Source organism: Penaeus chinensis, chromosome 23 (genome assembly GCF_019202785.1).
Source record: "Penaeus chinensis breed Huanghai No. 1 chromosome 23, ASM1920278v2, whole genome shotgun sequence".
In the NCBI taxonomy this organism is placed as follows: domain Eukaryota; kingdom Metazoa; phylum Arthropoda; class Malacostraca; order Decapoda; family Penaeidae; genus Penaeus; species Penaeus chinensis.
This window is the reverse complement of record NC_061841.1, coordinates 1,410,152-1,424,496: the sequence shown is the minus strand read 5'-3', so window position 1 is coordinate 1,424,496 and position 14,345 is coordinate 1,410,152. Positions and strand designations below refer to the sequence as shown.

General features: G+C 37.0%; 1 protein-coding gene across 1 annotated transcript in view; it reads right to left on the bottom strand.

Annotated features, from left to right (window-relative positions):
* The window catches only part of LOC125037366 (von Willebrand factor A domain-containing protein 5A-like), a 5,123-nt gene extending 4,112 nt beyond the window's left edge, over positions 1-1,011 (bottom strand). Inside the window, exon 1 of the mRNA XM_047630475.1 lies at positions 823-1,011. Within this exon, the coding sequence (XP_047486431.1) occupies positions 823-996 (174 nt within the window). The 5' untranslated portion in view covers positions 997-1,011. The remainder of the gene's footprint in view (positions 1-822) is intronic.
* Positions 1,012-14,345: the final 13,334 nt, after the last annotated feature.

Below are 14,345 nucleotides of genomic sequence, written 5' to 3'. Positions count from 1 at the left end.
GGCGCCGCCCTCGGGCAGACCAAGCACTAAGCCTTACAAGACTTGTTATTCGTGTGAATATCTTTGTTGCTTTTCGCTTTCAATAAAAAAAGGTTAACGCCAACCCTCCCCCTTTCACCCAACTCCTGCTAAACCATATGTTTAAGGTGTCATTTAAATACCTTTACAGAGAGAGAGAGAGAGTGGAGAGGGGAGGGGGAGGGAAGAGGGAGAGGGAGAGGGAGAGGGAGAGGGGAGAGAGGGGGGGGAGAGGGGAGGGAGAGGGAGGAAAGGGGGGGGAAAGGGGGGAAGGGAAAAGGGAGAGAAAAGGGAGAGGGAGAGGAGGGAGAGAGAGAGGTGGAGAGAGAGAAAAGTGACGTAGAACGAGAGAGAGAGAGGGGGAGGGGGAGAGAGGGAGAATGAGAGGAGGAGAGAGAGAAAGGGGAGGAGGGAGAGGAGAGAGGGGGAGGGAGGGGGGAGGGAGGGAGGGGGGAGGGGAGGGAGGGGAGGGAGGGAGGGAGAGGGGAGGGAGAGAGGGGGAGGGAGAGGGAGAGGGAGAGGGGAGAGGGGAGGAGAGGGAGGGGGAGGGAGGGAGGGGGGGAGAGGAGAGGGGAGGGAGAGGGAGAGAGAGGAGAGGGGGGGAGAGGGAGAGGGAGAGGGAGAGAGGAGAGAGAGAAAAGATGAGAGAGGGAGAGGGAGAGGGAGAGAGAGAGAGAGGGAGAGAGAGAGAAAAATGAGAGAGAGAAACAAGAGACAAGAGAGAAAAGACTAGACTATGCCTTTTGCAAAAAGACTAGCAAATTGTTCATGAAACTTATGTCAAACACAGCCCATCTTACGTACTGCCTTCTTCTCCATGCAATGAGCAGTGATGGTCCTCCCATCCAGGTGAGCCTCAAACTTGTAAACAGCTGCTCCTTCATCTACAGGAATCTTGTACCTCACCTGTATAAGACAACACTTACTTTCTAAGAAAGTCCTTGGAATAGAATCAGGAGTATATCTAAATTGGTTCATCCATAAAAAAGCAATTGAAAAGCCTAAACAAGGCAAAATATCATGCCTTTTCAATTGCTAACAAGAGAATACTTAGAGAGTAATGATCAATATCATTAGCAGCGGGCTGTCTGGTTCATGAGAGTAACTCAGTCTTCTTGAGATGCTGCAGCCACCCCAAAATAAATAAAACCCCCCCAAAAATTATGCAAAATTTCCAGACAGTGTCTGCCTTCTATTCTTATTACATCTAAAAAACATATATTACACATGATACATATACAAACATACTTTAAAATTTTTCAAATAATTTTTATTATACCCTATATGTACATAAATATTATATTTATACATATGTTATTATTATATACATTTTAAAATGCCCTTTCACATTATAAATATATGCATATATATATTATATATATATTATAAAATATATATATATATATATATATATATATGTATATAATTATATGTATATATATATATATAAATTATTATTATATGTATATGATTTATATGTATATGATTATTATTTATATATACATATAATATATATATATATATATAAAAAAATGTAGTGTGTTGTTTTATATTTTATAATTTTTACTTATATTATATATATATAATGTAGTTATATATATATCTATATATATATCTATCTATATTTATATATATATATAAATATTATATATTTATATAAAATTTTTTATATAAAATTATATATATTATATATATATATATATAAATATATATTTATATTAATATATATATTTTATTAAATATATATATATATATGATGTTGTATGCTGTTATATATATATATATATATATTATATATATATATATATGTATATATATACAAACATGCATAGACTTATATTATTTATCTTATATATATTTAATTATTTTATATAATATTATATATGTATATATATATATATATAATTATATATATGTATATATTATATATATATAATATATATAACATATTTATATTATACAAAAACATGCATAGACATATATTTATATATATTTATTTATTATGAATATGTTTATGTATATATATATATATTTTATAAATTTACATATATATATACTTTTATATGTAGTTATATATATAAATTTATATATATTATATTTATTAATAATATATGGGATGTTTGTGTATATATTACATATTATCATTTTTATACAATTTTTATATATTTATTATATTTATATATTATCTATATATTTATAAACTATATAATAAATATTCATCATATTTTATGTTATATTATATTTATGTATTTATATGTATATAATTATATGTGTGTGTGTGTTATGTATATATATATTTATATTATATATATTTTATATATTTATATGTGTGAATATATATGTATTTATAATATATATCTATTATACCCCCACAACACACAACACAACACACACCACAACACACACACACAAACACACACAAAACCCCACATACTTTCTCCCTACATAACTACATACATACATATATATATGTATGGTATTTATATATATGTGTGTATATATATATTTATAAATATAATATTTTTGTTTTATATAAAATATATTTTTGTATATACACATATATATTTTTTTATATATATTTATTATTTTATATTATTTATATATAATGTGTGTTTTTATATATATATTTTTATTTTATTTATATATTATTTATATATATATATTTATATATATATATTTTATATATATTAATATATATATATATATATATATATACACATAATATATTATATATTTACAATTTATATTTTTACAATTTATTTTTATATTTATATATATATATATTTATATAATATTATAATAAATATATATATACATAAATATATATTTATATATGTATTTCATATATACATTATAATATATATATATATTATATATATACTTTATACATATTATAATATATATTTATATAATACATATTATATAACATATTTATACCTATATATATTATATATATACATATATATAAAAACATATATATATAAACATATATATATTTCATATTTATCCCATATTAACTATATATTTATACTAAATATATTTAAATATATATATATATACATTATAAAATACTTTTATATTTACTATAAAATATATAAACATATTTATTAAACATTATTTATATACTATTTATATATTTATATATATATATATATATACATATATTACTATTATATATATATAAACATATTATTATACATATTTATAAAATTTATATATATATATTTTCAATATATATTTTTTATACATATATATTATCATATATATATATATATATTTTATTTTTATATATTATTTATATATAACACATTATACCGGTATATATATATATTTTTTATATATATATTATATATATATAAAATATATTTTTATGTATATTATTAATATATATGTATATATATTTTGTTATGTATTTTTTATATATATATGTTATGTATTATCTATTTTATATATATATATTATATATATATATATATATATATGTGTATTTATATATTGAAAGTATGTATATATATATATATATGTATTTTTATTTTGTTTATATATATATTATATATATTTTATATATATATATATGTATATGTATATATATATATATATTATATATTTATTATATATATAGGGAAATTTTATATATATATATATATAATATGTAATATATATATATATTATATTATTTTATATATATATTATGTATATATATATATTATATTATATATTATATATATATATTATGTATATATATATATATATATATATTATATTATGTTTATAATATATATATATATATATTTATTATATAATATAATATGTATATATATATATATAAATATATATATATAATATATATATTATAAATATATATAATATATGTATATTATATATATTATGTATATATTATTTATTAAAATATAAATTTTTTTATGTATATATAAAATATAATATTATTTATATATATATATATATTTTTGTTATATTATATAATATATATATTTATATTATTTTATTTTATATATTATGTATATTATTTATTATTATGTATATATTATATATATATATATATATATTATGTATATATAAATATAATATATATTATATATATATTTAATTAAGAAAATATTATATAATATATATAAATATATATATTATATTTTATATAATATATAATATTTTTATATATTTATTATATATATATATGAAATATTAATGATATTAATCAATTTTATATAGATAATATAAAAAATATTAATTAATTTTTATATAATAATAAAATTTTAATATAAATGTCATATATATGTTATATTTATGTATAGATATAAGTAAAGTTTTTAATTTGTTTTCATGGCATACATCAGCAGATTGTACCCCACTAATTTGAATACAACCCAAATAATCATACATAATATATACTTAGTTTTGGGAAAACCAAACCGGGTTAAAGGATCGGTGCTGTTGAGATAGGTAACAGAGGCGCTCACTTGGGCAACAAACCCCCGGATTTCAACGTGAGTCTTCACAGACACCAGATCAACTTCCTTCTGCTCTATATCTGGAAGGAGGGAAGTGCCAAAGGAATTTCAGACAAAAATGCATGGTTAAAACAAACTTTTGGAGAGTGAAAGGTGATTCAAACAATTGTTCTTGGAAGGAAAAGAACTAATGTTTATATAAATCAACTAGTGAACTAATGTTCATTCCTATAATATCAGTGACAGGTTCAAAAGAAGGCAAAAGTGAAAATATAAAAATAAGTTTTAAAGACAGAACGATTTTAAAGGAAGATATCAGTTCTGAGAAGGGGCTCTTGCATTATTGCTATTAGTGAAATATTGTGCAATGTGCTACCCATGGGCCATGACTGAAATAGCGATGGCTCCAGGGAGGGAGATATTTCCTTGCTCAGGATCCTATAACCTGTGCTCACGTGACTGGCAGAGCCAGCCTGTATCATGGAAAATTGTTATTACTGCACTATCATCGTCTACCTAGAGAGATGATATGGAGTCTCCACCAGGAAAAGTCTATTACCAGCCTGAATACATCACATCAAAGGACAAATACAGGACAAATAATATTGCAAAGAGGAGGCAAGGAGTGTTTGTGTGTGCCTGGCCTGCAAACTAGACACCCATGAGAGTCCCCACTCATGTGAGCCTAATGGATTTGGGCCACAAGCAACCAGATCCAATGGGTATATCAGTAAAGGATAATAAAGATGTTAAAGGATAAAGAAATGCTGCTGACTGTGCCTCTGGAAATAAGAGCAACATAAAACTGAAAAAGTTCAAATGAAAAAATAAAATTTAAACATTAAAAAAAAAAAAAATCTGAAGTACTGTAGAAAAGTTTTATGAAAAAAATGTACACACACACACACACAACACACAACACACACACACACACACACTCACAAACACACACCACCACACACACCACAAACACACCACACACACATCCTAACCTGGGGCCCCCAGGGCTGAGCCCCCCCCCCAGGGGGCCCCACCATGAAGTGCAGACATGTCAGTGTGCGTAGCTCTCTCCTCAAAGCGGGAAATTTAAACAGAAAAAAAGCTGTGGGACAGTTGGGAGGGGTTGACAAGAAACCTGACAGAGTTTAGTAATGTAGGTCTTCACATTTGTGAAAAATTTTCTTAACATAATTATACATGCCTATCAAATGCTACACAGAAAGGGCAAGAATGAGAATAACATTACCTATAACGAGGGTATTACAATTGCTCTTGGATGATTTTTTTCTCATCCAATATAAGTTTAATAATACTGTTCATTTTTGTTTCCGTTTTAATAATGGTATGGAAAACCACTACATAAGAACTTAATACTGGGACCTTTACTATATTTTTTTTTTTTTTTTAATACACAAATGTTAATGAAACTTTACTGGTAGACTGCTCAAACACCTTAATACAATAGTGAAGAGTTTCATGGAACTCCACTTAGAGAAGAAAAAGGAGGAACGATCGAGTGACTAAATATGGCGACTTTGATAGTTTATAAGTGCAATGTAAAAATACAGACAACAGTTTGAAAATTTGTTATCCTTTTCTCTGTGAAAAATTAACAAATGAAGCATAGAATATGATTTGAGCTTCCTGCAAAGAAATACCTATAAGGGTTGTGAAAAGCTCAATACCTAACACATTAGATGAAAATGAAGGGAATCCCATTATAACTAACAACAGTTACAATATAAAGTAGAAAACAAGACTTTTGAGAAAAATTAAGTTTCTGCAAGCTCTTCTATACCCAGGGCCTGTGGATAATTTTCAGGCACCATTATAATTTTCCTGACAAACACCATGTTCTTGTCCAAAGCAACATGGAAAATAATTCTTTCTCTTTCTCATTCATATTTTTCGGTGTCAAAAAAGTCGTTTTGCGCTCCTTTTTACCTTCCCTTACCAATTACCATAATTCGTGGGCTCTCAATGTCTTCAATAATTTTTTTTTTTTTTTTTTTTTTTGTATTTCATTATATTTCGTTTTTTTATTATCTTTCTTTTTATTATTTTTCTTTGTCTTGTCTTTTGTTTTTATCTTTCCTTTCATTGTCGGTCTTCTTAATTACAGTTCTATCTTTACCTTTTTATTTTGATCATCGTTCAATTTGTTTATGCGTGTTTCCAACATGTTTGTGGGAGAGCGGTCAACAGTTTCGTTATTTTCTTTTCATGCAGGGAATGACAGCCGCTTGTGGTGTTTTTGGGGCATAACAGTGGCTTATCCGAACACATTTTCTACCCGCGGGCATCTCGTAAAAAGTTTATTTTGCATAAAAGGGAGGAAAAGAGTCGCTCTTTGTCACGACGTTGGTAACGCTGCTTGCCCCGCATTAGCTGATAAGCTTTTATCATTGATAAGGACTTAGTTTTAATTAAAACAGCAGTGATGGGAATCGGTGGGCCTTTCTTTCTACCATCAATAATAGGAAAAGCGTTTAAAAAACACAAAATCGGATTGCAAGGCCGTTTAATTATCATGATAATGTAAGCCCGGGATAATATCATAATTAATGTCATGACATCTAACTTATCTTAACAGAATAGAGATAACACTCTGACGCTTTTGGGGAAAAATGTTTGGGGAAATGTTGGGTTGTGGAGGGGGTATGGGTCGTGGGGTTCAGCCTAAAAATTCGTTTGGTCGATCTCACTTAAGAAAAAAAAAACGACAACAGTCCTATGAATAAGTTGCATGGCATTAAAGTATGATAAGAAATTCCAGTATGCGCGAAAAGGCACAGCGATATTACGAAATTTTTGGTCGAGACGCTGGCAGGGTTTCCCCCCTTGCTCGTGGGTGGCGCCGCACGGCCCGCGGGGCTCGCGGGCCCCGGTTCGCAGCGCGAGAGACGGGCGCTTTGGAAGCGAGAGAGGGAGACGAGAGAGTAGAGCGAGAGATTTGCGATAGACATTTTCGAGAGAGCGCGCGAGAGAGGAGATTTTCGCGCGAGCGCGCGAGCGAGAGAGATATTGGCGCGCGCGGACGAGAGAGCGCGAGTGGCAGCGCGCGCTTTGTCGCAGCGGCGCTTTGGAGCGAGAGCGACGCGATTTGGTGCGCGCGCGCGCGCTTTGGACGCGCGGCGCGAGCTTATTGGCGCGCGAGCGCGGCGCATTGGGCGCGCGCGCGAGAGAGAGAGAGGATTGGGGAGCGCCGAGAGCTTTTGGGTCGAGAGAGAGAGAGAGTTAGAGAGAGACTTGGGGGGGGGGACGAGAGCGCAGAGAGCGAGATATGGAGGCGAGAGCAGCCGAGAAGAGATTTGGAGAGCGACGAGACATTTAATGGCAGCGAGAGAGAGAGAGACGGATTTTGGCAGAGCGCAGATCGAGAGCAGAGCGAGCGAGAGAGAGATTTGTGAGCGAGGCAGAGAGAGAGCAGATTGGAGAAGAAGAAGAGAGAGAGAGAGCGAGCGTGAGAGAGAGATGCATTTGGAGAGAGAGCACGCGACGCGAGAGCGCCGTGAGAGAGACGAGAGCGCTTTGGGCGAGAGAAGAGAGCGCGCGCGCGCTTTGGCGCGCGCGAGCGACGCGACGCTTTGGACGAGCGGAGAGCGAGAGACGAGCGCGTCGCGCTTTGGGCGCTAGCGCGCTCGCGCTTTGGCGCGCGGCGAGCACTTTCGGCGAGCGAGCGCGCGAGTGAAGCGACTTTTGGAGCAGACGCAGAGATTTTGGAGCGCGCGAGAGCGCGATTTGGAGGCACGCGCGCAGCGCGCTTTGGACGCGCACGAGCGGCGCGCGATTTGGCCGACGAGCGCGAGCGCAGATTTTGGAGCAGCGAGAGAGAGAGAGCAGAGAGCCGCGCGCGAGAGGCTTTGGCGAGACCCGCTCGCGAGAGAAGACTTTGGAGAGAAGAGACAGTACGAATCGCGCGCGCGACGCGAGAGCATTGTGGGAGCGCAGAGAGAGCCGCGATTTGGAAGCGAGCAGCGAGAAATTGGCGCGCGCGAGCGCGCGCGAGCACTTTGGTAGAGATCGAGACTTTTGGGCGCGAGCGACGAGCGAGCGCATAGTCGTATCGCGCGCTCTTAAATTTGGCGCTAGACGAGCGCGAGAGCTGCAAAAGGACGCGACGGCTGCACTATGGCGACGAGCTCGAGCGACTTTGCTCGAGCTCGTCATCGCATATTTAAAATTTCTCTCCTTTCTCTTCAATTCTCTCTCTCTCTCTCAAATTCTCTCTCTCTCTCAATTCTCTCTTTTCTCTTCTGCTCTCTCTCTCTTCTCAAATTCTCTCTCTCTCTCTCAAATTCTTCTCTCTCTTCTCTCTCTCTCTCTCTCTCTATCTCTCAAAGTCTCTCTCTCTCAAATTTTCTCACTCTCAAATTCTCTCTACTCTCTCAAATTTTCTTTCTCTCTCTCTCTCCCAAATTCTTCTCTCTCTTCTCATTCTTCTTCTCTCTTCTCAAATCTCTCTCTCTCTTCTCAATTCTCTCTTCTCTCTCTCAAATTGCTCTTCTATCTCTCTTCTTCTCTCAAATTCCTCTCTCATCCTCTCTCGCTTCTCTCTTCAAAATCTTCTTCTCTCTCTCTCTCTCTCTCTCAACATTCTCTCTCTTCTCTCTCTAATACACACTCTCTCACAAATACACATCTCTCTCTCACTCTCTAAATTCTCTTCCTCTTCCTTCTCTTAAAATCTCTTCTTCACATTCTCTCTCTTCTCTCTCACATTTCTCACTCTCCACTCTCATATTCTCTCTCCTCTCTATCTCTCAAATTTCTCTCTTCTCTCTCAAATTCTCTCTCTTCTCAAATTCTCTCTCTCTCTTCTCTCTTCAAATTCTCTCTCTCTCAAAATTCTCTCTCTCTCTTCATAAATTCTTCTCTCTCTCTCTCAAATTCTCTCATCTCTCTCTCTTCTCAAATTCTCTCTCTCTCTCTTCCAATTCTCTCTTCCTCTCTCAAATTCTCTTCTTCTCAATTCTCTCTCTCTCAAATTCTCTCTCTCTCAAATTCTCTCTCTCCTTCTCTCTCTACTCTCTCTCTCTCTCTCTCTCAAATTCTTCTCTTTCTCTCTCTCTCTCTTCTCAAATTCTATCTCTCTCAAATTTTCTCTCTCTCAAATTCTCTCTCCTAAATTTTCTCTCTCTCATATTCTCTCTCTCTCTCTCTCTCTAAAATTCTCATTCTCTCTCTTACTCGAATTCTCTCTCTCTCTTCTCTCAAATTCTCTCTCTCTCTTCTCTCTCTCTCAAATTTCTCTCTATCAAATTCTCTCTCTTCATTTCTCTCTCTCTCAAATTTTCTCTTCTCAATTTTCTCTCTCTCGCAAATTCTCTCTCTCTCAAATTCTATCTCTCTCTCTCTCTCAAATTCTCTCTATCTCTCTCTCTCTCTCTCTATCTTCTCTCAATTCTTCTCTTCTCTTCTCTCTCACTTCTCTCTCTCACCTCTTCTCTCTCTCTTCTCTCTCTTCAAATTCTCTCTTCTCTCTCTCTCAAATCTCTCTCTCTCAAATTTTCTCTCTCTCAAATTCTCTCTCTCTCAAATTCTCTCTCTCTCAAATTCTCTCTCTCTCAAATTCTCTCTCTCAAATTCTCTCTCTCTCTCTCTCTCTCTCTCTGCCCCGATTGCTCCCGTATCGTCACAGTTGCATCTGCATCCCAAGCTAAAGCCTTATCTTCCTCTCTCCAACAAACTCTCCAAGAGAGAATTTGAGAGAGAGAGAGAATTTGAGAGAGAGAGAGAGAATTTGAGAGAGAGAAAGAGAGAATTTGAGAGAGAGAGAGAGAATTTGAGAGAGAGAGAGAATTAGAGAGAGAGAGAGAGAGAATTTGAGAGAGAGAGAATTTGAGAGAGAGAGAGATTTTGAAGAGAGAGAGAGAGAGGAATTTGAGAGAGGAATTTTGAGAGAGGGAGAGATTTTGAGAGAGAGAGAGAGAGAGAATTTGGAGAGAGAGAGAGAGAATTTGAGAGAGAGAGAGACGAGAATTTGAGAGAGAGAGAGAGAGAATTTGAGAGAGAGAGAGGAGAATTTGAGGAGAGAAGAGAGAGAATTTGAGAGAGAGAGAGAAATTTGAGAGAGAAGAAGAGAATTGAGATAGAGAGAGAGAATTTGAGAGAGAGAGAGAGAATTTGAGAGAGAGAGAGGAATTTGAAGGAGGAGAGAGAGAATTTGAGAGAGAGAGAGAATTTGAGAGAGAGAGAGAGGAATTTGAGAGGAGAGAGAGAGATTTTGAGAGAGAGAGAGGATAATATGGAGAGAGAGAGAATTTTTGAGAGAGAGAGAGAGAGAGATCGTGAGAGTGGAGAGAGAGAGAGAGAGAGAGAGAATTTGGAGAGAGAGGAATTTTGAGAGAGAGAGGGAATTTGAGAGAGAGAGAGAAGAATTTGAGAGGAGAGAGAGAGAGAAGTTAAGAGGAGAGTGAGAGAGAGAGAGAGAGAATTTGAGAGAGAGAGAATTTGAGAGAGAGAGAGAGAATTTGAGATGAGGAGAGAATTTGAGAGAGAGAGAGGAGAATTTGAGAGAAGAGAGAGAATTTGACAGAGAGGGAGCGAGAATTTTGAGGAGAGAGAGAGAGAGAGAGGAGAGAGGAGGAATTTGAGAAGAGAGAGAGAGAGAATTTTGAGGAGAGAAGAGAGAGAATTTGAGAGAGAGAGAGAGAGAGAGAATTTGAGAGAGAGAGAGATAGAGAATTTGAGCAGAAATTGGAGAGAGAGAGAGAGAGAATTTGAGAGAGAGAGAGGAGAGAGGAGAGAGAGAATTTGAGAGAGTGAGAGAATTTGAGAGAGAGAGAGATTTTGAGAGAGAGGAGAGGAAATTGGAGAGAGAGAGTGAGGAGAGAGAGAATTTGAGAGAGAGAGAGAATTTAGAGAGATGATGGAGAATTTGAGGAGAGGAGAGGAATTTGAGAGAGAGAAGGAGTATTTGAGAGAGAGAGAGATTTTGAGGGAGAGAGAGAATTTGAGAGAGAGAGCGAGAATTTGAGAGAGGAGAGAGAGAGAGGAGTGAGTGAGAGAGAGAGGAGAGAGAGAGGGAGAGGGTGTGGGGGGCGAGCTGTGAGGGTAGGGGCATGGGGGGGAGGGGAGGATGCGGGGTGCAGGTGGGGGGGAGTGAGGGGGTGGGGGATGGGGGAAGGGGGAAGGGGGGTGGGTGGGGGGGGGTGGAGTGTGTAGGGGTGAGGGGGTGGGGGGGGGAAGCGTGAGGGGGTGGGGAAGAGCAAGTTAGCTGGTGTGGGAAATGGGGGACAATGGGGGGGTGATGGAGGTGTTTGAGCTAGAAGAGGGGGATGGGGGAAGATGAGTGGGAAGAAGGGGCGCGGGTGTGAGAGAACGGAGAGGATGGGGCGAAGAGATGGCGGAGAGGGAAAGAATAGAGAAGACAGAGAGGATGTGAGAAAGCAAAGCAGACAGAGAAAATAGAAAAGAGAAGAGTATAGGGAGATGAGAGAAGAAAGAAAAGAAGAGGAGAGAGAGAGTCAGGAGAGAAAAAGAGAAGAAGTGAAAGAAAAGGTGTGAGAAGAAAAGTAAGAAGGAGAGAAGAAGAAGGTAAAGAAAAAAGAGAGAAGGTAAGTGAGGAAAGTGAAGAGAAGAGAAGAGAAGTGAGAGCAGGAAAGAAAGAAGAAGAAGGAGAGGAGAGAGGGAGAGACGATGAGAGGAGAAGAGAGTAGAGGAGAGAAAAGAAGGAAAGAAGTGAAGAAGAGAGGAGGGAGAGAGAGAGACGAGAAGAAGAAGAGAAACAAGAGAGAGAGAAGAAGAAAGACAGAAAAAGAGAGACGACAGAGAGCGAGAGAGAGATGAGAAGTGAGAAGAGAAAGAGGAATTAAGAGAATCGAAAAGGAAGGGTGAAGAGGAAAAGGAATTAAAGAAAGAGAGGTAGAGAGGAGAGAGAAGTAGTTAAAGAGAGGAGAGAGAGAGAAAAAGAAGAGAAAGAAGAGAGAGAAGAGAAAGAGAGAAGAGAAGAAGTGAAGAAAGAGAGAGAAGAGAAAAATGTAGAAGAGAAAAGAAAAGAGAAAGAGAAGAAGAGAGAGAAGAGATAGTAAGAAAAGTAGAGAGTTAAGAGACAGAGAGAAGAAGAAGAAAAAAAAGCAGAAGAGAGAGAAAGATGAAATGGAGAGGAAGGAAGAAAAGAGAGGAAGAGGGGGTGGGTGGAGAAGAGTAAACAGAGCAGAAAGAAAGAGAGAGTGAAGAAAGAAAGAGAGAAGAGAGCAGAGAAGAGTGAGAGAGAGAGTGAAAGGGAAACAATAAGAACGGCGAGAGAGAGATGGTGAGAGAGAGGTGAAGGAGGAAAAGTAGAAGAAAAGAGAAAGAAGAGAAAAGAATGAGAGAAGAATAGAGAGAAAGAAAGAAGAAAGAGAGAGCGAGGAGAAAGAGAAGAGAAGAGTAGTTAGAAAAAGGGTAAGGAAAAGGAAGTGGAAGAGAAGAGAAGGAGGAATGTAGAAAAGAGGAGAGAAGAAAGAGATGAGAAGAAGAAAGAGGAAGAGAGATAGAAGAGAAGAGAGGAGACAAAGAGAGAGAAAAGAAGAGGACGAAAGAGAGAGAGATAGAGTGGAGAAGAGGATGTGAAGAGAGAAGAGAAAAGAAAGAAGGCGAGAGTGAGAGTAGAGAGAGAAGAAAGAGAAGGTAGAGAAGTAGAAGAGAGAGGGAGATAAGGGGGGGGGGGGGGGGTGCGGGGGGGGGGGGGAGCGTAAGAAAGTGAAGAGAGGAAAGAGAGAGAGATGGAAGAGAAGAGAGGGGAAAGAGGGATAAAGAGTATAAGAGAGAGAAGTGAGAGGAGAAAGAGAAGAGGAAGAGAGAGAAGAAGAGAGGGAGTGAGAGAACGAGATTAGAGGATGAGAGAGAGAAGAGAGAGTGGGAAGAGAAAGCAGAGAGAAAGATATGTGAGAGAGGGAGAGGGAGAGAGGAGAGAGAAGAGAGAGAGAGAGAGAGAGAGAGGGGGGAGGAGAGAGAGAGAGAGAGAGATAATTTGAGAGAGAGAGGAGAGAGAGAGAGAGAGGAGGAGGGGGAGTGTGATGAGTGGAGATGAGAGATGGAGAGAGAGATGCGAGGAGAGAGAGAGAGAGAGAGAGAGAGAGAGAGTCCCTATCGGCAGAGAGAGGTAGAGAGTAGGAAGGAGGGAGGGAGAAAGAAGGAGAAATATGACTGCCAGAATTCACACTAAAGGTTTTACCAAAGAACTAACACAAGCCATCCAGCACAATAGCAAAGACACGACACCTGGAACGGACGGGCCTCCATCCTCTTATCACTGCCCACCTGAAACTCAATTAAAGCTTTTCAACACTTCGTGGATCAGACATAAACGTCCTGGTAGCTGCAACCAATACCGATGGCCTTCTAAGCTGCAGTGGTGAATGGTTAATGGTTACAAGGCAAAATAAATGTGCTAAACACCAAAGGTCATATATCACTATGGAAAAATGTAGTGGCAAAAAGGGCAAAGAGAGGTATAAGATTAACAAGGAGGATTAGATCAAAGTTGCCAAGGGAAGAAGTGTGGGATTATGCAAGGGTATCCGCTGTGTAAGGCAGGGATTGGCAAAAGGAGAAAGGAGATTTAGGGGTGAGTAGATCATAGTGTCAGGAAGGAGAAAATCCAGGGAAAGGGGCTTGTTATAACATATATTCACATGTGTTCCCGGGGGAAACGAAAGGGATAATGGGAAGGAAGGGGGGGAGGACGCAGATGTGTCGTGAATCACGGTTTTCGCCGTGACCACGACGGTGAAATGTGTCATACTCCCTCTCACTCTATCTCTCCCGCAGGCATGCAAAAGGATGGAAAAAGGCCTCACAGTATTAGGAGACGATTTATCTCCCGGGGTTGAGGATGCCCTGCATTCGCCACGAGGCTCAGCACCTCTTTAG